General features: G+C 41.9%; 2 protein-coding genes across 2 annotated transcripts in view; both read right to left on the bottom strand.

Moving 5' to 3' along the window:
- LOC124048561 (ly6/PLAUR domain-containing protein 6B-like) overlaps positions 1–14,577 on the bottom strand; it is a 57,803-nt gene extending 43,226 nt beyond the window's left edge. The window contains exon 1 of the mRNA XM_046369478.1: positions 14,378–14,577. The gene's annotated coding sequence lies outside the window, so the exon portion shown is untranslated. The remainder of the gene's footprint in view (positions 1–14,377) is intronic.
- A 2,705-nt stretch (positions 14,578–17,282) lies between these two features.
- LOC123990645 (kinesin heavy chain-like) overlaps positions 17,283–26,219 on the bottom strand; it is a 26,864-nt gene continuing 17,927 nt past the window's right edge. The window contains exons 5-12 of the mRNA XM_046291392.1: positions 21,883–21,927; positions 21,563–21,688; positions 21,107–21,190; positions 20,579–20,930; positions 20,068–20,391; positions 19,785–19,861; positions 19,525–19,634; positions 17,283–19,249 (exon numbers count right to left, since the gene is read on the bottom strand). Of these exons, the coding sequence (XP_046147348.1) occupies positions 19,237–19,249; positions 19,525–19,634; positions 19,785–19,861; positions 20,068–20,391; positions 20,579–20,930; positions 21,107–21,190; positions 21,563–21,688; positions 21,883–21,927 (1,131 nt within the window). The 3' untranslated portion in view covers positions 17,283–19,236. The remainder of the gene's footprint in view (positions 19,250–19,524; positions 19,635–19,784; positions 19,862–20,067; positions 20,392–20,578; positions 20,931–21,106; positions 21,191–21,562; positions 21,689–21,882; positions 21,928–26,219) is intronic.

Below are 26,219 nucleotides of genomic sequence, written 5' to 3' on the forward strand. Positions count from 1 at the left end.
GACCATACAGCTCACTATTATGGACACGGACCATACAGCTCACTATTATGGACATGGACCATACAGCTCATTATTATGGACACGGACCATACAGCTCATTATTATGGACACGGACCATACAGCTCATTATTATGGACACGGACCATACTGTGGACATGGACCATACCGCTCATTATTATGGACACGGACCATACAGCTCAATTATTATGGACACAGACCATACTGTGGACATGGACCATACAGCTCATTATTATGGACACGGACCATACAGCTCATTATTATGGACACGGACCATACAGCTCCATTATTATGGACACGGACCATACTGTGGACATGGACCATACCGCTCATTATTATGGACATGGACCATACCGCTCATTATTATGGACACGGACCATACTGTGGACATGGACCATACCGCTCATTATTATGGACATGGACCATATCGCTCATTATTATGGACATGGACCATACACCTCACTATTATGGACACGGACCATACAGCTCATTATTATGGACATGGACCATACAGCTCACTATTATGGACATGGACCATACAGCTCATTATTATGGACACGGACCATACAGCTCATTATTATGGACACGGACCATACTGTGGACATGGACCATACCGCTCATTATTATGGACACGGACCATACAGCTCATTATTATGGACACGGACCATACTGTGGACATGGACCATACAGCTCATTATTATGGACATGGACCATACAGCTCACTATTATGGACACGGACCATACTGTGGACATGGACCATACAACTCACTATTATGGACATGGACCATACAGCTCACTATTATGGACACGGACCATACAGCTCACTATTATGGACATGGACCATACAGCTCATTATTATGGACACGGACCATACAGCTCATTATTATGGACACGGACCATACAGCTCATTATTATGGACACGGACCATACTGTGGACATGGACCATACCGCTCATTATTATGGACACGGACCATACAGCTCAATTATTATGGACACGGACCATACTGTGGACATGGACCATACAGCTCATTATTATGGACACGGACCATACAGCTCATTATTATGGACACGGACCATACAGCTCAATTATTATGGACACGGACCATACTGTGGACATGGACCATACCGCTCATTATTATGGACACGGACCATACCGCTCATTATTATGGACATGGACCATATCGCTCATTATTATGGACATGGACCATACTGTGGACATGGACCATACCGCTCATTATTATGGACACAGACCATACAGCTCAATTATTATGGACACGGACCATACTGTGGACATGGACCATACAGCTCATTATTATGGACACGGACCATACAGCTCATTATTATGGACACGGACCATACAGCTCAATTATTATGGACACGGACCATACTGTGGACATGGACCATACCGCTCATTATTATGGACACGGACCATACTGTGGACATGGACCATACCGCTCATTATTATGGACATGGACCATATCGCTCATTATTATGGACATGGACCATACACCTCACTATTATGGACACGGACCATACAGCTCATTATTATGGACATGGACCATACAGCTCATTATTATGGACACGGGCCATACAGCTCACTTATTATGGACATGGACCATACTGTGGACATGGACCATACTGTGGACACGGACCATACCGCTCATTATTATGGACACGGACCATACTGTGGACACGGACCATACTGTGGACATGGACCATACTGTGGACATGGACCATACAGCTCATTATTATTGACACTGACCATACTGTGGACACGGACCATACTGTGGACACGGACCATACTGTGGACATGGACCATACAGCTCATTATTATGGACACGGACCATACAGCTCATTATTATGGACACGGACCATACAGCTCAATTATTATGGACACGGACCATACTGTGGACATGGACCATACCGCTCATTATTATGGACACGGACTATACTGTGGACATGGACCATACCGCTCATTATTATGGACATGGACCATATCGCTCATTATTATGGACATGGACCATACACCTCACTATTATCGACACGGACCATACAGCTCATTATTATGGACATGGACCATACAGCTCATTATTATGGACACGGGTCATACAGCTCACTTATTATGTACATGGACCATACTGTGGACATGGACCATACTGTGGACACGGACCATACCGCTCATTATTATGGACACGGACCATACTGTGGACACGGACCATACTGTGGACATGGACCATACCGCTCATTATTATGGACATGGACCATACTGTGGACACGGACCATACTGTGGACACGGACCATACTGTGGACACGGGCCATACTGTGGACACGGGCCATACTGTGGACACGGACCATACTGTGGACACGGACCATACTGTGGACACGGACCATACTGTGGACATGGACCACACTGTGGACATGGACCATACTGTGGACACGGACCATACTGTGGACACGGACCATACTGTGGACACGGACCATACTGTGGACATGGACCATACTGTGGACACGGACCATACTGTGGACACGGACCATACTGTGGACACGGGCCATACTGTGGACACGGACCATTGGACACGGACCATATGGACACACGGACCATACTGGGACATGGACCACACTGTGGACATGGACCATACTCACACGGACCATTATTGGACACTGTGGCCCATACTGTGGACACGGGCCATACTGTGGACACGGGCCATGCTGTGGACATGGACCATATCGCTCATTATTATGGACACAGACCATACAGCTCATTATTATGGACACAGACCATACTGTGGACACAGACCATACAGCTCATTATTATGGACATGGACCATACCGCTCATTATTATGGACACGGGCCATACTGTGGACACAGACCATACAGCTCATTATTATGGACATGGACCATACAGCTCATTATTATGGACACGGGCCATACTGTGGACATGGACCATACTGCTCATTATTATGGACATGGACCATACTGTGGACATGGACCATACTGCTCATTATTATGGACATGGACCATACTGTGGACATGGACCATACTGTGGACACGGACTATACTGTGGACACGGGCCATACTGTGGACACGGGCCATACTGTGGACATGGACCATACCGCTCATTATTATGGACATGGACCATACTGTGGACATGGACCATACTGTGGACACGGACTATACTGTGGACACGGACCATACCGCTCACTTATCACAGGAATTTAGCTGATATAATTTCATTACGATAAGCAGCCTATACTAGAGAAATGTGAAGTTTGATATGGGTTATTGTTAAATGAGACAATTGATGGTTACAACCATAGTAGTAGATACAAGTAGTTGTAGTTTAAAGGGTAATTAAAAACAAACAGCACATTGTTATAAACATATTGTTCTATTTATAGTTATCGTATCAATTCAAGTCATTTATTTCAATATTGATTTTTGTCCATATTGCGCAGCTCTAGTGTCAAATCAAATCAAATTTTATTTGTCACATACACATGGTTAGCAGATGTTAATACGAGTGTAGCGAAATGCTTGTGCTTCTAGTTCCGACAATGCAGTAATAACCAACAAGTAATCTAACTCGACCGAGATCATTGCGGCGCGGTCGGCATCTTTCATGCTGGTGAGATCAGACTTTGGGATGAAGTGTGTGGTACAGTTCATGTCCAACCATTTACCAGCTACCTATGAACCACTGCTGTAATGTGTGAAAAACAGCATATAGCTGTAGTAAACTATAGCCTAATTATTTTTTAAGAAGTACACTTCTTTGGAAAGATAACTGCCCTGTGATTCTCCCCCCAGCATAGGCAGCCTACTCTACTTCATTGAGAGCACACATATACTAGACACACTTGATCTGGCACGCCCAACTAGGAGGAGAGGTAGGCTACTTAACTTGAAGCAGTGAACTATGAGAGTGTGTGAATAATGCAACAAAGATGTGCTTTAATTACAATAGATAGACCTTGGCTAACGCATACAAATAAAAAGACAGCCGTTTCTCAATAATCGTCAGGACAACAAAAATATTTTCATCCCAAAGTCTGATCTGACCACCTGCTCCCAACCACAGCATGAAAGATGCCGACCGCGCCGCAATGATCTCGGTCGGGACCCGCGGTTCCCGTGGGAAAGCAGCCTTATAGACCCATGTACCCTTTTCAGTCACCCCCCAAAATTGAAGCGAGAGACAACGCCAGCTATAGCCTCCTCCTTGTCAGGCTTCTAAAACTGGGCAGACAGGGGTCCTGGGATGGACAGCTCGCACAGCTTCCTCACAAGGGTCAGAGCGTGACCTCGTTGAAGAGAAGATGCAGGAGCCGGTCTACGTAGCCTGTAATGTTTTTGAAAAATAACATTTTTGTTAAATGGGTATTGAATTCATTGTATTTGTATTTACTGTTCTGAGTTATGATGCTATTAAATTTGTTGATGTAGTGATCTACTCATTCTACAATGTTTTCTTCTGGAGGGTTTTGAAGTACTCAATTAGAAATATGCATTACTTGGTTGTGGACTTTATTGTGAAACTTTTCAATGTTTGTATTTTTGTGTGCCCAAAATGCTCAATTGATTTGAAATGAATAACCATGACTTAGAGTATGTTGGGTCTGTCTTTACATCAGATACCCCCATCTTTGCCTTGGGAAAGCTGATTTTATATCACAGCATTCCTCCTGCAATTTCGAAGAGGAACTATTCAGTTGGGTGGAGTCTCTCTCTCTGGTTTAATACGCTGTATAATTGGACCGTTCAAACCTTCAGTGACACAGAAGAGCAGGCTATTGGGCCATTGTCCCTGTCAGTCTGCCTCTACCTTCATCGACCTTGCTCCTCCGAGATCTAATCTGTAGAGATGATGAGAGATTGGATTCTATCCCAGAATAACCTTTTCCGATTAAGATTAAATGAAACTTCTTCACCTGTCCCACCTGGACCCAGGTAATTGAATAGAGATGTCTGGACGTTTTATCCAGCTAGGTTGAGGATTGTAAACCCTTCTCTCCTGTGTCACCTGAGTGCAAAGCCGTTGATATTGATGGGGCTGCAACCTGGGCATTTTATTGGGCAGTGCCATGGCGGAGATTCAATCAGACAACGCCCTGCGTAGGTCTCTCCTGGGTCAGAGTTGTTGGAGCTACGCTTAACTCAACAGTCCAATGATGAACCATTTGCTTAGGCATTCAATCTTTTGCCAGGACAAAACAGCTTTTGGTCACAGGTGCCAACATTAAGATCAACACATTTGGGACAGGATTGGAAATGAAGATTTGGGTGTTCTGTTTATGGCCATGAGGTCTTTCCACAACACGTGTGATTCACCATCTTGGAGACTAACCAGAGAGAGCCCACTCCCACTCTGAAAGGCAGATCCATGACAGAGTTTAGTAAGTATTCACGAGTCAGTATTGCAACAAAATTAAATAAAGCTTTGGCACTTTCTTATTCAGGGTAACCGAGTGGTTAGAGCATTGGACTAGTAACCGAAAGGTTGCAAGTTCAAATCCCTGAGCTGACAAGGTACAAATCTGTTGTTCTGCCCCTGAACAGGCAGTTAACCCACTGTTCCTAGGCCGTCATTGAAAATAAGAATTTGTTCTTAACTGACTTGCCTAGTAAAATAAAGTTTTCAGACAAATCTCTCCCACCTCTCTTTCTGCTTTACCCTATCTTGCTTAAAATGTTGATTAAAGATAACCTCATGAGTTCCTACACGTTTTCCTCAGGTAGGACACAATGGGACATTTGCGGTCGTAAGCCACTCTTATCAGTCATTGTAACAACCTGTTTGTCTTTGAACCATAAATTCACCCCTGGACAGGGACCATCACCTCCCTTCATCCACTCCCTTGTGTCAACAATGACACATCGATGGGGATTATTTCTTTTGACATCATGGGTTGGAAAACTACCAGTCAAATGAGAATAATGTGGAAATGTTGTATGCATTTAATATGAATTTAATTTGACTGGGGATTTCTCAAGACCCCACAGGGAGGCAGATTTCCTGAGGTAACTATGTTTAAGTATGGGGGGGGGGAAGCCCAAGTAGGGGAAGTCCATCAATCTCTCTCTACACACAATGACATCCTGTCTTCATCTTGTCAATGACATAAACCGGTAGGTAGGCGGCATGACAATGGCATGACACCTGTGACGGATGTGCACTGCAGCCTCAGGGCTGAGACATTTTACATGGCTTCATTAAGATCCTACACCTCAAAGCTCTGATGTGAAGAAGATATGGGTTCTTCCTGACCCTGGATAATTATCATACGACATAATCATGTAATGTTATGTTCTGTTTCACTAAGGTTACCTCCTTTTGTCTTTATTTAACCAGGCAAGTCGGTTAAGAACAAATTCTTATTTTCATTGATGGCCTAGGAACAGTGGGTTAACTGCGTAGTTCAGGGGCAGAACGACAGATTTTTTACCTTGTCAGCTCAGGGATTCGATCGTGCAACCTTTCGGTTACTTCAGTTCCTACTTTCGGTTACTAGTCCAATGTTCGAACCGCTACGCTGTTTATCTAAACGCCTTCTGAACAAAACTGTTTCCATCTGGTCATCCAACTTGATTCTCTTTGGCAAGATTCCATTGAGTCTTAAAGGGAAGAAAATGCTCACAAACTACTGTAAGTGAGCAGCTATTTTATATAATAGTTTATATAATATGTAGCTTTCTTTTAGTATTAATGCATGTATCTTTGCATAGTCACTTTACCCCTACCTACGTGTACAAATTACCTCGACTAACCTGTACCCCTGCACATTGACTCGGTACCGGTAAGTAAGCATTTCACTGCAAGGTCTACACCTGTTGTATTCGGCGCATGTGACAAATAACATTTGATTTGACCTATTACAGTAGGTTTGTTTGGAGGGGGATTCAACGGGGGGTTAAAAACTGAGAAGACTGAATGAAAACTGAAAACTAATTTTTCCCTCTCCACCTTTGCCATCTCTCTGGTCATCTTACCCCACACCACCCTCCATCACTCTCTCACTCCGTCTATACATCTCTCCATCTGTCTCCTTCCCTCTCTCCATAGGGAAAAGCCGGACAGTGAACAAGCCTTGGATCCACATTGAGGTTACGGTTGATAACAGTAACTACAATGTTACTTTTATGTAATTTAGTTAATTCTGTTGTTCGTTACATCCAGACAGTATTTTGAAAAACACAATGCCTTCTCCGAAGAAGATACTTTTTAAACAAAAACAAAAAAAACATGTATATATTTTTAATTGAAACCAGAGCTTCCACTTATTTACTGCTTTGCTGAAATAACAAAAAAACATGTTCAACACATCTACTGTACTTATCAAGATTCAGATTAGGCCTACTCAGAAGGTGGTGGTATATTATATTAGATGGTATCACATAGCTTCTGCGTGCATATCAGCTAGAAAGATGTGTCGGCATCGAGTAATTGTCTCTGGCCCCCTCCCAGTTAGGGGGAGTGATGAGCTCTACATCAGAGTCTCACAACTCAATCGCTGGTTGAAAACTGTTTTCTGCCCCTCCCAAAAGATAGAATTTGTAGATAATTGGCCCTCTTTCTGGGACTCACCCACAAACAGGACCAAGCCTGACCTGCTGAGGAGTGACTGACTCCATCCTAGCTGGAGGGGTGCTCTCATCTTATCTGCCAACATAGACAGGGCTCTAACTCCTCTAGCTCCACAATGAAATAGGGTGCAGGCCAGGCAGCAGGCTGTTAGCCAGCCTGCCAGCATAGTGGAGTCTGCCACTAGCACAGTCAGTGTAGTCAGCTCAGCTATCACCATTGAGACCGTGTCTGTGCCTCGACCTAGGTTGGGCAAAACTAAACATGGCGGTGTTCGCCTTAGCAATCTCACTAGGATAAAGACCACCTCCATTCCTGTCATTACTGAAAGAGATCATGATACCTCACATCTCAAAATAGGGCTACTTAATGTTAGATCCCTTACTTCAAAGGCAATTCTAGTCAATTAACTAATCACTGATCATAATCTTGATGTGATTGGCCTGACTGAAACATGGCTTAAGCCTGATGAATTTACTGTGTTAAATGAGGCCTCACCTCCTGGCTACATGAGTGACCATATCCCCCGTGCATCCCGCAAAGGCGGAGGTGTTGCTAACATTTACGATAGCAAATTTCAATTTACAAAAAAAAAAAGACATTTTCGTCTTTTGAGCTTCTAGTCATGAAATCTATGCAGCCTACTCAATCACTTTTTATAGCTACTGTTTACAGGCCTCCTGGGCCTTATACAGCATTTCTCACTGAGTTCCCTGAATTCCTATCGGACCTTGTAGTCATAGCAGATAATATTCTAATCTTTGGTGACTTTAATATTCACAGACCCACTCCAAAAGGCTTTCGGAGCCATCATCGACTCAGTGGGTTTTGTCCAACATGTCTCTGGACCCACTCACTGTCACAGTCATACGCTGGACCTAGTTTTGTCCCATGGAATAAATGTTGTGGATCTTAATGTTTTTCCTCATAATCCTGGACTATCGGACCGCCATTTTATTATGTTTGCAATTGCAACAAATAATCTGCTCAGACCCCAACCAAGGACCACATCAAAAGTCGTGCTATAAATTCACAGACAACACAAAGATTCCTTGATGCCCTTCCAGACTCCCTCTGCCTACCCAAGGACGCCAGAGGACAAAAATCAGTTAACCACCTAACTGAGGATCTCAATTTAACCTTGCGCAATACCCTAGATGCAGTTGCACCCCTAAAAACTAAAAACATTTCTCATAAGAAACTAGCTCCCTGGTACACAGAAAATACCCGAGCTCTGAAGCAAGCTTCCAGAAAATTGGAACGGAAATGGCGCCACACCAAACTAGAAGTCTTCCGACTAGCTTGGAAAGACGGTACCGTGCAGTACCGAAGAGCCCTTACTGCTGCTCGATCATCCTATTTTTCTAACTTAATTGAGGAAAATAAGAACAATCCGAAATTCCTTTTTGATACTGTCGCAAAGCTAACTAAAAAGCAGCATTCCCCAAGAGAGGATGACTTTCACTTTAGCAGTGATAAATTCATGAACTTCTTTGAGGAAAAGATTATGATTATTAGAAAGCAAATTACGGACTCCTCTTTAAACCTGCGTATTCCTCCAAACCTCAGTTGTCCTGAATCTGCACAACTCTGCCAGGACCTAGGATCAAGAGAGATGCTCAAGTGTTTTAGTACTATATCTCCTGACACAATGATGAAAATAATCATGGCCTCTAAACCTTCAAGCTGCATACTGGACCCTATTCCAACTAAACTACTGAAAGAGCTGCTTCCTGTGCTTGGCCCTCCTATGTTGAACATAATAAACGGCTCTCTATCCACTGGATGTGTACCAAACTCACTAAAAGTGGCAGTAATAAAGCCTCTCTTTAAAAAGCCAAACCTTGACCCAGAAAATATAAAAAACTATCGGCCTATATCGAATCTTCCATTCCTCTCAAATTTTTTAGAGAAGGCTGTTGCGCAGCAACTCACTGCCTTCCTGAAGACAAACAATGTATACGAAATGCTTCAGTCTGGTTTTAGACCCCATCATAGCACTGAGACGGCACTTGTGAAGGTGGTAAATGACATTTTAATGGCATCGGACCGAGGCTCTGCATCTGTCCTCGTGCTCCTAGACCTTAGTGCTGCTTTTGATACCATCGATCACCACATTCTTTTGGAGAGATTGGAAACCCAAATTGGTCTACACGGACATGTTCTGGCCTGGTTTAGATCTTATCTGTCGGAAAGATATCAGTTTGTCTCTGTGAATGGTTTGTCCTCTGACAAATCAACTGTAAATTTTGGTGTTCCTCAAGATTCCGTTTTAGGACCACTATTGTTTTCACTATACATTTTACCTCTTGGGGATGTTATTCGAAAACATAATGTTAACTTTCACTGCTATGCGGATGACACACAGCTGTACATTTCAATGAAACATGGTGAAGCCCCAAAATTGCCCTCGCTAGAAGCATGTGTTTCAGACATAAGGAAGTGGATGGCTGCAAACTTTCTACTTTTAAACTCGGACAAAACAGGGATGCTTGTTATAGGTCCCAAGAAACAAAGAGATCTTCTGTTGAAACTGACAATTAATCTTAATGGTTGTACAGTCGTCTCAAATAAAACTATGAAGGACCTCGGCGTTACTCTGGACCCTCATCTCTCTTTTGAAGAACATATCAAGACCATTTCGAGGACAGCTTTTTTCCATCTACGTAATATTGCAAAAATCAGAAACTTTGTCCAAAAATGATGCAGAAAAATTAATCCATGCTTTTGTCACTTCTAGGTTAGCCTACTGCAATGCTCTACTTTCAGGCTACCCGGATAAAGCACTAAATAAACTTCAGTTAGTGCTAAATACGGCTGCTAAAATCCTGACTAGAACCAAAAAATTTGATCATATTACTCCAGTGCTAGCCTCTCTACACTGGCTTCCTGTCAAAGCAAGGGCTTTGGCCTTTCTAGGGAGTTTTTCCTAGCCACCGTGCTTCTACACCTGCATTGCTTGCTGTTTGAGATTTTAGGCTGGGTTTCTGTACAGCACTTTGAGGTATCAGCTGATGTACGAAGGGCTATATAAATAAAATTTGATTTATCACCAATGATTAATTATGACATGTGTTCTTATCAGATAAACTCTTGAGTCGTAAACCAATCATTAAAAAAAATCATATTCTGTTATCTAATCTATCCATAGCATTAGCATTAGCATTAGCCTGTCTTCACAGATTGTTTATAGTTATTTATCCTGCTACAGGTCATTGTCCTAATCCCTCGCCTACATGTATATACAGTGTCTTGCGAAAGTATTCGGCCCCCTTGAACTTTGCGACCTTTTGCCACATTTCAGGCTTCAAACATAAAGATATAAAACTGTATTTTTTTGTGAAGAATCAACAACAAGTGGGACACAATCATGAAGTGGAACAACATTTATTTGATATTTCAAACTTTTTTAACAAATCAAAAACTGAAAAATTGGGCGTGCAAAATTATTCAGCCCCCTTAAATTAATACTTTGTAGCGCCACCTTTTGCTGCGATTACAGCTGTAAGTCGCTTGGGGTATGTTTCTATCAGTTTTGCACATCGAGAGACTGACATTTTTTCCCATTCCTCCTTGCAAAACAGCTCGAGCTCAGTGAGGTTGGATGGAGAGCATTTGTGAACAGCAGTTTTCAGTTCTTTCCACAGATTCTCGATTGGATTCAGGTCTGGACTTTGACTTGGCCATTCTAACACCTGGATATGTTTATTTTTGAACCATTCCATTGTAGATTTTACTTTATGTTTTGGATCATTGTCTTGTTGGAAGACAAATCTCCGTCCCAGTCTCTGGTCTTTTGCAGACTCCATCAGGTTTTCTTCCAGAATGGTCCTGTATTTGGCTCCATCCATCTTCCCATCAATTTGAACAATCTTCCCTGTCCCTGCTGAAGAAAAGCAGGCCCAAACCATGATGCTGCCACCACCATGTTTGACAGTGGGGATAGTGTGTTCAGGGTGTTGCTTTTACGCCAAACATAACGTTTTGCATTGTTGCCAAAAAGTTAAATTTTGGTATCATCTGACCAGAGCACCTTCTTCCACATGTTTGGTGTGTCTCCCAGGTGGCTTGTGGCAAACTTTAAACAACACTTTTAATGGATATCTTTAAGAAATGGCTTTCTTCTTGTCACTCTTCCATAAATGCCAGATTTGTGCAATATACGACTAATTGTTGTCCTATGGACAGAGTCTCCCACCTCAGCTGTAGATCTCTGCAGTTCATCCAGAGTGATCATGGGCCTCTTGGCTGCATCTCTGATCAGTCTTCTCCTTGTATGAGCTGAAAGTTTACAGGGACGGCCAGGTCTTGGTAGATTTGCAGTGGTCTGATACTCCTTCCATTTCAATATTATCGTTTGCACAGTGTTCCTTGGGATGTTTAAAGCTTGGGAAATCTTTTTGTATCCAAATCCGGCTTTGGACTTCTTCACAACAGTATCTCGGACCTGCCTGGTGTGTTCCTTTTAACGGACCTCTGAGACTATCACAGTGCAGGTGCATTTATACGGAGACTTGATTACACACAGGTGGATTGTATTTATCATCATTAGTCATTTAGGTCAACATTGGATCATTCAGAGATCCTCACTGAACTTCTGGAGAGAGTTTGCTGCATTGAAAATAAAGGGGCTGAATAATTTTGCACACCCAATTTTTCAGTTTTTGATTTGTTAAAAAAAGTTTGAAATATCCAATAAATGTTGTTCCACTTCATGATTGTGTCCCACTTGTTGTTGATTCTTCACAAAAAAATACAGTTTTATATCTTTATGTTTGAAGTCTGAAATGTGGCAAAAAGTCGCAAAGTTCAAGGGGGCCGAATACTTTCGCAAGGCACTGTATCTGTCTCATATTACTCCAGTATTCCTGCATTGTACACAAAATGTCTTGTGTTTTCTATTATTATGTATTATTTTTATTAGATAGCGGGTGGCGGGTAGGAGTGTTAGGCCAGTAACTGAAAGGTTTCTGGATCGAATCCCCAAGCAGACAAGGACTAAATCTGTCATTCTACCCCTGAGCAAGGCAGTTAACCCCCAACAACAACTCCCCAGGCCCCAATGACGAGGATGTTGATTAAGACAGCCGCCTGCACCTCTCTGATTCAGAGGGTATGGGTTAAATGCAGAAGACACATTTCAGTTGACTGCATTCAATTATACAACTTACTAGGTATCCCCCCTTCCCTATTTTGATATTGATTACTGCACTGTTGGGTAGAGCTTGCAAGTTAATTATTTCACCGTACTTGTGCATGTGACAATACAACGTGAAACTGAAACGTACTTCTCTTTTACTATAAACTAATAACCTAGATATCTGATGCAGACACTCCATTTTAAAAACTTTAAATTGTATATTAAACAAAAACCAATGATTGTCATGTTAAACAAACTATACAACTCTATGCACAGGTAGTCATTTCAACCATTCCCACATATTTACAATGCTAATGCAAAGTTTGGTAACAGAATGACGAGACAAACAGCACAAACCGTCATTCTGTTACCACACTTTGCATCTGCTCTGTTCTTCAAGTAAATGGGGGGTGGCATTGGGATGCCAACACCCCCCCCCCCCTACTCTTCCCACACACATAACATCAGACTAGTCTGGGAGTAGTCGGTTTTCAGCTTGTTTTAGTTGTGTGGCAGCAGTTGGTGTGTATGGGACCAAGCGGAGAAGCCCAGCAGCTGTCTGGACAAAGCGCACCAAGAGTACCCTCTAATCTAGTGAGTGCAGATGCTTCAGCAGGCCTTGGTTAGATTTAGTTTCATATTAAATATCTTTAATGACCGAACACAAACACAAATATTGGTAGCCTATGATTTCAGAGCTATATACTGTATCAGCTGTACATTTACATGAGTGACAGCTATATGTTGAGTGAGAGCAATACTCAAGAAATGACAAATAAATACACTTATAGAAACTGTCAAAAGGCAATATATTTCTGTTGGCTGTGCCTTTCTGTTTCCTGAAAGCTGTGTGGCCATGGCTTGGCCATGGGCGACAGATTGAGACAGGGGTCAGCAGTGGATCCCTGGGCAGGCAGGACACACAGAGAGGCCATGTGCCACTGCAACTGTCATTACTGAACATGAACTGAGAGAGAGGGAGGGGGTCTGGGTGTCTGGTTGGGTGGTTTCCAGACCACTAGAAAAAAACTAAACTGATTCAAATTGTATGCTAACTGTACTAAAAACACAATATGGTGTACTAAATGCATTATTCTGTCTCATACTTGCTGAATAATAAAGTTTTGTGTTGTGGTTTGGATCACATTTATGGGCAGTGAGTGACACTAAATAAACATTTCCATCTCTCCGTTCTGCCAGTAGTCCATAGCTGAGAGTACAGACACACAGATGTCCGTAGTTTCTCCTATGGCTCAAGAATTGTAAACCTTTGGGCATGAGTGTTTCTCACACTATGTCAATGGGCCAAATACAATGGCCTTTGTTAAACATGTCTCCAACAGCTGTCTGCTGGGTGGATAACAGTTCACGACTATGGACTACAATGAATGTAGTCGTTGATACGATTTGCGCAGAGCAGGAACGTTCATTATTTGACATGGTCTACACCGCTGCTTCGGGTTCCTCACAATTTAACACTTCTGTAAACATTTCCATATCCGACGATGGTTTTTACAGTTTTCTGTAACACTGACAATAGTGCCTATATATAAACTGTAGCCTGTTCTCTATCAATCACTTATTGCGCTTCCTCCCACGTGAGCCAATGCAACACCGTGTAACCGCGCAATTGACTTACTTTTGGCAGTGTCTGTTCTGGATTCAGTTGAAAACGGAGAGGTGTCTTTATCGTCGCCTACAGCTTCGGAGGATGAACCATGTTGACTCTACCCGGTGGTTGGCAGCGCGGCGGGCGCAGTGGGACCGGGTAAGAGGCGGGAGAGCCAACCGGAGGGCGGAGCTGAAGGGCAGGTGAAGTTTTTGTCCGCCTCTCGAGGATAAGTGGATGTGGAAGCTTGCGTGGGCAAATGTCATGACTCAACTCTCCCCCGCACATGTTTGAATATGAAAATTACACCATTTCCCAAGAAAAAAATACATATTGATTAAAATAATATTCCGTTTTTTATTCTGTCTGAAACAAAGGGTTCAGTCTAGATCCAATATTATTATGTAGGCCAATGTAAATAAGTAGCCTTTGGCTATTGTTTGCTAACAATATACTTGTTCAGTGTCATCTTAAAAATAAATAAAAACATCTTGACATCTGATATTTGAGTTTTACACCATGCAGTCATCACCTGCACAAGTTTGACCAAAAAGAACAGTTGTGGTAGCCAATAGGTACAGGACAGGACAAAACTACGTTTTTCCTGACATTTAATCCTAGTAAAACATTACTTGTTTTAGGTCAGTTAGGATCAACACTTTATTTTAAGAATGTGAAATGTGAGAATAATATAGTAGAGAGAATTATTTATTTCAGATATGATTTCTTTCATCACATTCCCAGTGGGTCAGAAGTTTACAAACACTAATTTAGTATTTGGTAGCATAGCCTTTAAATTGTTTAACTTGGATCAAACGTTTCAGGTAGTCTTCCACAAGCTTCCCACATTAAATTGGGTGAATTTTGGTCCATTCCTCCTGACAGAGCTGGTGTAACTGAGTCAGGTTGTAGGCCTCCTTGCTCGCACACGCTTTTTCAGTTCTGCCCACGCATTTTCTATGGGATTCAGGTCAGGGCTTTGTGATGGCAACTCTTAATACCTTGACTTTTTGTCCTTAAGCCATTTTGTCACAACTTTGGAAATATGCTTGGGGTCATTGTCCATTTGGAAGACCCATTTGCGACCAAGCTTTAACTTCCTGACTGATGTCTTGAGATGTTGCTTCACTATATCCACATAATTTTCCGTCCTCATGATGCGATCTATTTTGTGAAGTGCACCAGTCCCTCCTGCAGCAAAGCACCCCCACAACATGATGCTGCCACCCCCGTACTTCACGGTTGGGATGGTGTTCTTCGGCTTGCAGGCCTCCCCCTTTTCCACCAAACATAACAATGGCCATTATGGCCAAACAGTTCTATTTTTTGTTTCATCAGACCAGAGGACATTTCTCCAAAAAATCTTTGTCCCCATGTGCAGTTGCAAACCGGTGTCTGGCTTTTTTATGGCGGTTTTGGAGCAGTGACTTCTTCCTTGCTGAGCGGCCTTTCAGGTTATATCGATATAGGACTCGTTTTACTGTGGATATAGATACTTTTGTACCTGTTTCCTCCAGCATGAGTGTGACACCAAAGTACATTAATCTCTATGAGACAGAACGCATGTCCTTCCTGAGCGGTATGACGGCTGCTTGGTCCCATGGTGTTTATACTTGTGTACTATTGTTTGTACAGATGAACGTGGTACCTTCAGGCATTTGGAAATTGCTCCCAAGGATGAACCAGACTTATGGAAGTCTACAATTTTTTTTTCTGAAGTTTTGGCTGATTTCTTTTGATTTTCCCATGATATCAAGCAAAGAGGCACTGAGTTTGAAGGTTGGCCTTTAAATACATCCACAGGTACACCTCCAATTGACTCACATTATGTCAATTAGCCTATCAGAAGCTTCTAAAGCCATGACATAATTTTCTAGAATTTTCCAAGCTGTTTAAAAGCACAGTCAACTCAGTGCATGTAAACTTTTGACCCACTGGAATTGTGATACAGTAAGTTAAAAGTCAAATAATCTGTTTGTAAACAATTGTTGGAAAAATGACTTGTGTCATGCACAAAGTCATGTCCTAACCGACTTGCCAAAACAATAGTTTGTTAACAAGAGATTTGTGGAGTGGTTGAAAAACAACTTTTAATGACTCCAACCTAAGTGTATGTAAACTTCCGACTTCAACTGTATAGCTTCTCTTTAACCGTGGAAAACAGTCTGATCAACATGTTCCCCTGTCTCAGTCACGAAACACTTGCAGTGCATTGTTGCCTCAGAAACACTTGCTTTACAAACCTATCAATCATACAAAGAGTTAGGATTTGTAACAGTGCCCAAAGACACTTGGAGAGAGAGAGAGAGAGAGAGAGAGAGGCGATCAGATAAATTAAATTAAAAACAGGAAATGACATTTAGCTCAGTATTTTGACAGAAGACAGCAGTCATCATTCAGTCATCATGATAATGAATACCTTAAGAACAGGTCAATCATATTTATAAGACATCAAACCAGGAACATAAATAAATTGATGACTTTCACCAGGAAGTAAGAATGAAGGGTGAAAGAATGCCATCTACCCTGTTTAAAGACACCGTAATAGAACACATTTCACAACAGCATAATGTGGTGGGCTATTTCCGACTGCCTTTTTGTTTTAAACCTCGTACAAAGTTCAGAAAAATACTTGGCTTTGTGAACTAGAATGAAAGAAGCATGGATATGAACAAAGCATGGATATGAACAAAGCATGGATATGAACAAAGCATGGATATCAACAAAGAACAAAGCATGGATATGAACAAAGCATGGATATGCATGGATATCAACAAAGCATGGATATCAACATGGATATGAACAAAGCATGGATATGAACAAAGCATGGATATCAACAAAGCATGGATATGAACAAAGCATGGATATGAACAAAGCATGGATATGAACAAAGCATGGATATGAACAAAGCATGGATATCAACAAAGCATGAACAAAGCATGGATATGAACAAAGCATGGATATGAACAAAGCATGGATATGAACAAAGCATGGATATGAACAAAGCATGGATATGAACAAAGCATGGATATGAACAAAGCATGGATATGAACAAAGCATGGATATGAACAAAGCATGGATATGAACAAAGCATGGATATGAACAAAGCATGGATATGAACAAAGCATGGATATGAACAAAGCATGGATATCAACAAAGCATGGATATCAACAAAGCACTTCATTTGGTACATTAGCGAGAGCCTATATCTACATCAACATTTGTCTGACTATCACTTAGCACTGTGAATACAAGTGGATCACAAGTGGACAAGTGACGTGGAGGAAATGGACCAGTGAAAACAATGACAACCATTTATCATTTATAAACCATTCTGATTGCGTTACTTCTTTCGAGGGGAGAGCGTAAATCCAAAAAGACCAAACATGAAATCCCTAATAAACCCTATAACTCAAATACTCCAGTTCAGACAACCCATACACTGCAAGATGTGCTGATTGGATGATCAGCATCATGGCAGAACCAACCAATCACAGGTCTCATCATCTCATCAACTTCGGAATACCACAGGTATTCAATCATCTTTTTGGTACGTGATCCTATACCTTCATTTACAGAAGGTCAGTTATTCACAATGCACTCTGCTTTAAACACCAGCCTGGTATGTGAAACGATCTAGTCTAAAACCCCAACAGGAAACCCAGCAAAGGAAGGAATAGAATGACCATCTTTTAGTTCTAATTCCTTACATTTGAATATTTTCCTAAGCTGTACGATCCCTCAGATTTGCCTTCGTATTACCTCATTCAAGAATTTCGACTCGGGTTTGCATGTGACACATATTAAAAGATTCAACTCCCCCTGAAACCTAAGAAGAAATTCAAGGTTCTATCTCAACAAACCAATGCAGTTTTAGACTGTTGCTCCTGTAGCTGGACAATGATTAAACACATATTGGATACATAATTGGAATTCTAATAGTTCACAAGGAGATAGTTGTTCTGTATCTCACCCATGTGCTTCTCAAAAACATGAGAAACATACTGTATATATAGAGTAGATTAGTCATCTCTGATCATGAACTCTTCATGTTACTTCACTGGTGTGTGATATTGTCAAAGCAAATGTTCAAATGACTAACATCAATGTTGCATAAATAAAATGTATAAAATAAATAGCTGATATCAAAGTTGTGTAAATAATGAAATCAACCAAATTCACTATGAAATAAAGTGTGACTTTCAAAACACTAACATCTACTATTGAAAGTGATCCAGACAGCCATCAGTAACCCTATGTGAGTTCTAAAACACACTACAATCATAACAGTGACTTTTAATCTTTAACAACATCTGTGGCCATTCTAGTGTTTTTGAGGGTATTGGTGTCAGGCAGAAACCCCTAAACAACCATATTCAATGTGACCCTCCAAACCATTTTTTCTCACAATTTCTCTTATAGGAAAACCAGTCTATTTCACAAGATACAACACTGAACGAGCATCAGAGAGACAGCATCCTCAACAACATACAGTAAAGTAGCTCATTACACAATATCACTCAGAGAGAAAGAAAAAGACAGAACGAGAGAGAAAGAGAAAGAGAGAGAGCACCAGACACAGAGGTAGAGTAAGAGCGATTAAAGGAGGAGATAGAGATGAAAAGAACTTGTTCAGCATTAAGGAGCCTCTCTTTCCTCTTGGCCATGAGGAGAGGAGACCTTAATAAGGATATCTGGCATACAGAGTGTTTGTTTGGGAATGAGGAGTCTGAAGTCCCAGTAAAGGCAGAGTGGTGAGAGAAGGAGAGGAGGATTGTTCCCAGTGGTTAGATAATCAGATCCATAGAGAAAGAGTATCCAAGACAGTCTCAGTGTGGGTTCAGGTCCAGAACGGAGAGGAGATGTGTAGGTCCAACAGCAAAAACCAGCTACCACCTGCTGCTATTAAAAAAGAAAGAGAGGCAGACTTAGGGAGACTCAGAAATATATTGTTTATGGGTCTATTGACTAATATTTCACTGTAAGTGTGAGTTAATAGGATAAGATTGGTGATGCACAGGTTATGAAAGGGACAAAACACCGTTCTGATTTTATAGACATGTGCTGCCCCCTTTTGGACAAATACTGAACTTCACATTTGAGATTTAGAGGCTAAAGTGCCTCTGAACATTTTCCTGGAGACCCTAAGGGCTCCGAAACACCAAAATCTCTCTCACTGCTTGAGCTCCTCCAAGACCCTCTGCTTGTGGTCCATCTCATCTCTCAGACGGGACAGCTGCTTCTGATGGACCTCTCTATGGTTCTCCATCTGTTCCTCTAGGCTCTTCTATAGGGTGCAGAAGGGAACACAGGGTCAAGGGTCAAGTTGAATTGATTTACCTTTAACAGGAATTTGAAGAGTGGGGGGAAAAAGAAAGGGGGATAAAGGGGGAGGGATGGGAGGAGGGGAGAGAGGGAGGATGAGAGAGATCTTTACCTTCATCTCTATTGCATCCTGCAGTTTGGTCAGGTGCTCCTTCTGTTTATCCATCACATGCACCTCCTTCATTTTGTCTATGGAGACAAAGCAAGCAACATTGTTTCAAGTGACGTAATGATTGATGACAGGCTTGTTTATGTTTGGGGGTCTCTGCGTTTCTCAGCCTGTGTGTGTGGAGCCTGAACCTCCTCCACGAGGGAGTCCTAGGTCTCCTCTAACGGTCTCTTCTTCTGCTCTACGTTCTGCATGGAGTCTGTCAGAGACGTGATCTTAGCCTGGCGCTGCATGGAGTCTGTCAGAGACGTGATCTTAGCCTGGCGCTGCATGGAGTCTGTCAGAGACGTGATCTTAGCCTGGCGCTGCATGGAGTCTGTCAGAGACGTGATCTTAGCCTGGCGCTGCATGGAGTCTGTCAGAGACGTGATCTTAGCCTGGCGCTGCATGGAGTCTGTCAGAGACGTGATCTTAGCCTGACGCTGCATGGAGTCTGTCAGAGACGTGATCTTAGCCTGACGCTGCATGGAGCCTGTCAGAGACGTGATCTTAGCCTGGCGCTGCATGGAGTCTGTCAGAGACGTGATCTTAGCCTGGCGCTGCATGGAGTCTGTTACAGAGACGTGATCTTAGCCTGACGCTGCATAGAGTCTGTCAGAGACGTGATCTTAGCCTGGCGCTGCATAGAGTCTGTCAGAGACGTGATCTTAGCCTGGCGCTGCATGGAGTCTGTCAGAGACGTGATCTTAGCCTGGCGCTGCATGGAGTCTGTTACAGAGACGTGATCTTAGCCTGACGCTGCATAGAGTCTGTCAGAGACGTGATCTTAGCCTGGCGCTGCATAGAGTCTGTCAGAGACGTGATCTTAGCCTGGCGCTGCATAGAGTCTGTCAGAGACGTGATCTTAGCCTGGCGCTGCATGGAGTCTGTCAGAGACGTGATCTTAGCCTGGCGCTGCATAGAGTCTGTCAGAGACGTGATCTTAGCCTGGCGCTGCATGGAGTCTGTCAGAGACGTGATATTAGCCTGGCGCTGCATAGAGTCTGTCAGAGACGTGATCTTAGCCTGGCGCTGCATGGAGTCTGTCAGAGACGTGATCTTAGCCTGGCGCTGCATGGAGTCTGTCAGAGACGTGATTTTAGCCTGGCGCTGCATGAAGTACCCAATCAGGCAGAGACAGGGTTAACAGCTGAGGAAAATAATGCTGACACTGTCTCACTTTCCAACCAAGCTGCATGAACACAATAGTCTACTAAATAAAGGAAAATATTCCATACTCTTTTTTCAAGATATCGAAATGGATGTTAAATCCACTTCCTGTTTACCTGGGCAATGAGTAACTGACAGGAGACCAGATCCTTCTCATTGGCCTGCATCCTGCGGGAGGTGTCGGCCAGGGAGCTCTCCAGCTGCGGTTCACCAGAGACTTGACCTCTGACTTCATCTTACTGATGTAGAGACGAGCCATGGTGAACTCCTCCTCGATGACCTCATTCATCAGAGAGCAGAGAGATCAGGACTGAGTGTGTGTGTGTGTGTGTGTGTGTGTGTGTGTGTGTGTGTGTGTGTGTGTGTGTGTGTGTGTGTGTGTGTGTGTGTGTGTGTGTGTGTGTGTGTGTGTGTGTGTGTGTGTGTGTGTGTGTGTGTGTGTGTGTGTGTGTGTGTGTGTGTGTGTGTGTGCGCATGATTACCTGTTACAAACAGTTTATGTCTGTCTAAATAACAGTGTGTATATGTGTGTATGATTCTAATTGCGTAATTGTTTAATTGTGTGTCCTTACAGCCTTGAGGTCACTGGTGCCGATGATGCCTCCTATCTCACTGAGGTCTCGGAGCAGTAGACTGAGAATCTCTGCTGCTCTCTTCTTATGATAACTACTGAGCTCCTGTAGACTGGTCAGCTCCCTCTACCCCTGCCAGAGTGGTCTGAGACACAGACAACATTGACGGATTTAGAAGTGGACAGATGAGTGGACCTACAGAGTAGTTAGATTATGACCCCAGCCCTACCCTTTCCCCAAATCCTCTCAGCTGTACACAACAGCAATCTTTACTCCTACACATAATTTGTCGTATGTCCTCCTCACTGCGCCCTCCTCACCTGTCCAAAACTAGTTCCAAACCTTCCTGTACATCCAGCTTCTGGCTTCCTTACAGGAACACACACACACACACACACACACACACACACACACACACACACACACACACACACACACACACACACACACACACACACACACACACACACACACACACACACACACACACACACACACACACACACACACACACACACACACACACACACAAATAGATACAGGTGAATACATACAGGCGAACACATACAGGTGAACACACACAGGTGAACACACACAGGTGAACACACATGTGAACACATACAGGTGAACACACACATGTGAACACATACAGGTGAACACATACAGGTGAATACACATGTGAACACATACAGGTGAACACACATGTGAACACACATGTGAACACATACAGGTGAACACACATGTGAACACATACAGGTAAACACACACAGGTGAACACATACAGGTGAATACACATGTGAACACATACAGGTGAACACATACAGGTGAACACAAAGGCGAACACATACAGGCGAACACATACAGGTGAACACATACAGGTGAACACATACAGGTGAATACACATGTGAACACATACAGGTGAATACACATGTGAACACATACAGGTGAACACACATGTGAACACATACAGGTAAACACACACAGGTGAACACATACAGGTGAATATACATGTGAACACATACAGGCGAACACATACAGGCGAACACATACAGGCAAACACATACAGGTGAACACATACAGGTGAACACATACAGGTGAATACACATGTGAACACATACAGGCGAACACATACATGTGACCACATACAGGCGAACACATACATGTGAACACACATGTGAACACATACAGGTGAATACACATGTGAACACATACAGGTGAACACACATGTGAACACATACAGGTGAACACATACATGTGAACACATACAGTGAACACATACAGGTGAACACACATGTGAACACATACATGTGAACACATACAGGTGAACACATACAGGTGAATACACATGTGAACACATACAGGTGAACACACACAGGTGAACACATACAGGTGAACACATACAGGCGAACACATACATGCAAACACATACATGTGAACACATACAGGTGAACACATACAGGTGAACACATACAGGTGAACACATACAGGTGAATACACATGTGAACACATACAGGTGAACACATACAGGCGAATACACATGTGAACACATACAGGTGAACACATACAGGCGAACACATACAGGTGAACACATACAGGCGAACACATACATGCAAACACATACAGGTGAACACATACAGGCGAACACATACAGGTGAACACATACAGGCGAACACATACAGGCGAACACACACAGGTGAACACATACAGGTGAATACACATGTGAACACATACAGGTGAACACACACAGGTGAACACATACAGGTGAATACACATGTGAACACATACAGGTGAACACACACAGGCGAATACACATGTGAACACATACAGGTGAACACACACAGGTGAACACATACAGGTGAACACACACAGGTGAACACATACAGGTGAATACACATGTGAACACATACAGGTGAACACACACAGGTGAACACATACAGGTGAACACACACAGGTGAACAGACACAGGTGAATACACATGTGAACACATACAGGTGAACACATACATGTGAACACATACAGGTGAACACATACAGGTGAACACATACAGGTGAATACACAGGTGAACACATACAGGTGAATACACATGTGAACACATACAGGTGAACACATACAGGCGAATACACATGTGAACACATAGAGGTGAACACATACAGGCGAACACATACAGGTGAACACATACAGGTGAATACACATGTGAACACACACAGGTGAATGAATACAGGTGAACACACACAGGTGAATACACATGTGAACAGACACAGGTGAATGAATACACACAGGTGAACACACAGGTGAATACACATGTGAACACACACAGGTGAACACACACAGGTGAACACACACAGGTGAATACACATGTGAACACACACAGGTGAATGAATACACACAGGTGAACACACACAGGTGAACACACAGGTGAATACACATGTGAACACACACAGGCGAACACACACAGGTAAATGAATACACACAGGCGAATACAGGTGAACACAGGTGAATACACACAGGTGAATACACACAGGTGAACACACAGGTGAATACACATGTGAACACACACAGGTGAACACACAGGTGAATACACATGTGAACACATACAGGTGAACACACACGGGTGAATACACACAGGTGAATACACACAGGTGAATACACACAGGTGAACACACAGGTGAATACACATGTGAACACACAGGCGAACACACACGGGTGAATACATGCACAGACACATTCTGCTGAAATAAAACAAACACTAATCTCCCAGCAATGTGCTTAGACTCCCCAACAAAACACCAGAATACCAGCATCTTATAGTCTCTGACACAAGAACAGGTTTTAGAAATCCACATCTCGAAAAGAAAGCACTTTACAGGAGGACAAGATGCAGAATAGCTGAAAAGCTATTGTTTCTCTCAGCAGTTAGATCGTGCCCTGTTCCAGCTTTCAATACCTTGACTATTTGCCAACTGAGAGTAATAGATGTGTTACCATGGAAATGTTCTCATTCAAATCACTTTCTATACCTGCAGCAGGTAATCACTGCATTAAACACCATTAAGGAAAGGTAATCACTGCATTAAAAAACATTAAGGAAAGGAAATCACTGCATTAAAAACTATTAAGGAAATGTAATCACTGCATTAAAAACCATTAAGGAAAGGTAATCACTGCATTAAACACCATTAAGGAAAGGTAATCACTGCATTAAAAAACATTAAGGAAAGGAAATCACTGCATTAAAAACTATTAAGGAAATGTAATCACTGCATTAAAAACCATTAAGGAAAGGTAATCACTGCATTAAACACCATTAAGGAAAGGTAATCACTGCATTAAACACCATTAAGGAAAGGTAATCACTGCATTAAAAACCATTAAGGAATGGTAATCACTGCATTAAACACCATTAAGGAAAGGTCATCACTGCATTAAAAATCATTAAGGAATGGTAATCACTGCATTAAACACCATTAAGGAAAGGTCATCACTGCATTAAAAATCATTAAGGAAAGGTAATCATTGCATTAAAAACATTAAGTAAAGGTAATCACTGCATTAAAACCATCAAGTAAAGGTAATCACTGCTTTAAAAAACATTAAAGAAAGGTAATCACTGCATTAAAACCATTAAGGAAAGGTAATCACTGCATTAAAAACATTAAGTAAAGGTAATCACTGCATTAAAACCATTAAGGAATGGTAATCACTGCTTTAAAAAACATTAAAGAAAGGTAATCACTGCATTAAAAACATTAAGGAAAGGTAATCACTGCATTAAAAACATTACGTAAAGGTAATCACTGCTTAAAAAATTATTAAAGAAAGGTAATCACTGCATTAAAACCATTAAGTAAAGGTAATCACTGCTTTAAAAAACATTAAAGAAAGGTAATCACTGCATTAAAACCATTAAGGAAAGGTAATCATTGCATTAAAAACATTAAGTAAAGGTAATCACTGCATTAAAACCATTAAGTAAAGGTAATCACTGCTTTAAAAAACATTAAAGAAAGGTAATCACTGCATTAAAACCATTAAGGAAAGGTAATCACTGCATTAAAAACATTAAGTAAAGGTAATCACTGCATTAAAAACATTAAGTAAAGGTAATAACTGCTTTAAAAAACATTAAAGAAAGGTAATCACTGCATTAAAACCATTAAGGAAAGGTAATCACTGCATTAAAACCATTAAGGAAAGGTAATAACTGCTATAAAAAACATTAAAGAACAATAATCACTGCATTAAAAAACTTTTTATCATCAATTTCTCTCAGCCAATCATCAGTCATTTGGGAAAGGTATGCACTGCTTTAAAAAACCATCATGGAAAGAACACTTGTATCTGATATCACTCAGAGTAGGCAGCTTACTGAGTGACTAATTCTACTACTACATCATGTTCACAGCTTTCACTTTGCCAGAAGAAACAAAGCTCTACCAGATGTATATCTAATGCAGATACATTCTGACCACTAGATGGCAATAAACACAAACTAAAAGGTTTTGCGCTCTAAAAACATGGACAGTGCATTTGGAAAGTTTTCAGACCCCTTGATGTTTTCCACATTTTGTCAAGTTACAACCTTATTCTAAAATGTATTAAATATATGCTTCTCCTCATCTCATCAATCTACACAAAATACCCCATAATGACAAAGGAA

Source organism: Oncorhynchus gorbuscha, linkage group LG01 (assembly GCF_021184085.1).
Source record: "Oncorhynchus gorbuscha isolate QuinsamMale2020 ecotype Even-year linkage group LG01, OgorEven_v1.0, whole genome shotgun sequence".
In the NCBI taxonomy this organism is placed as follows: Eukaryota; Metazoa; Chordata; class Actinopteri; order Salmoniformes; family Salmonidae; genus Oncorhynchus; species Oncorhynchus gorbuscha.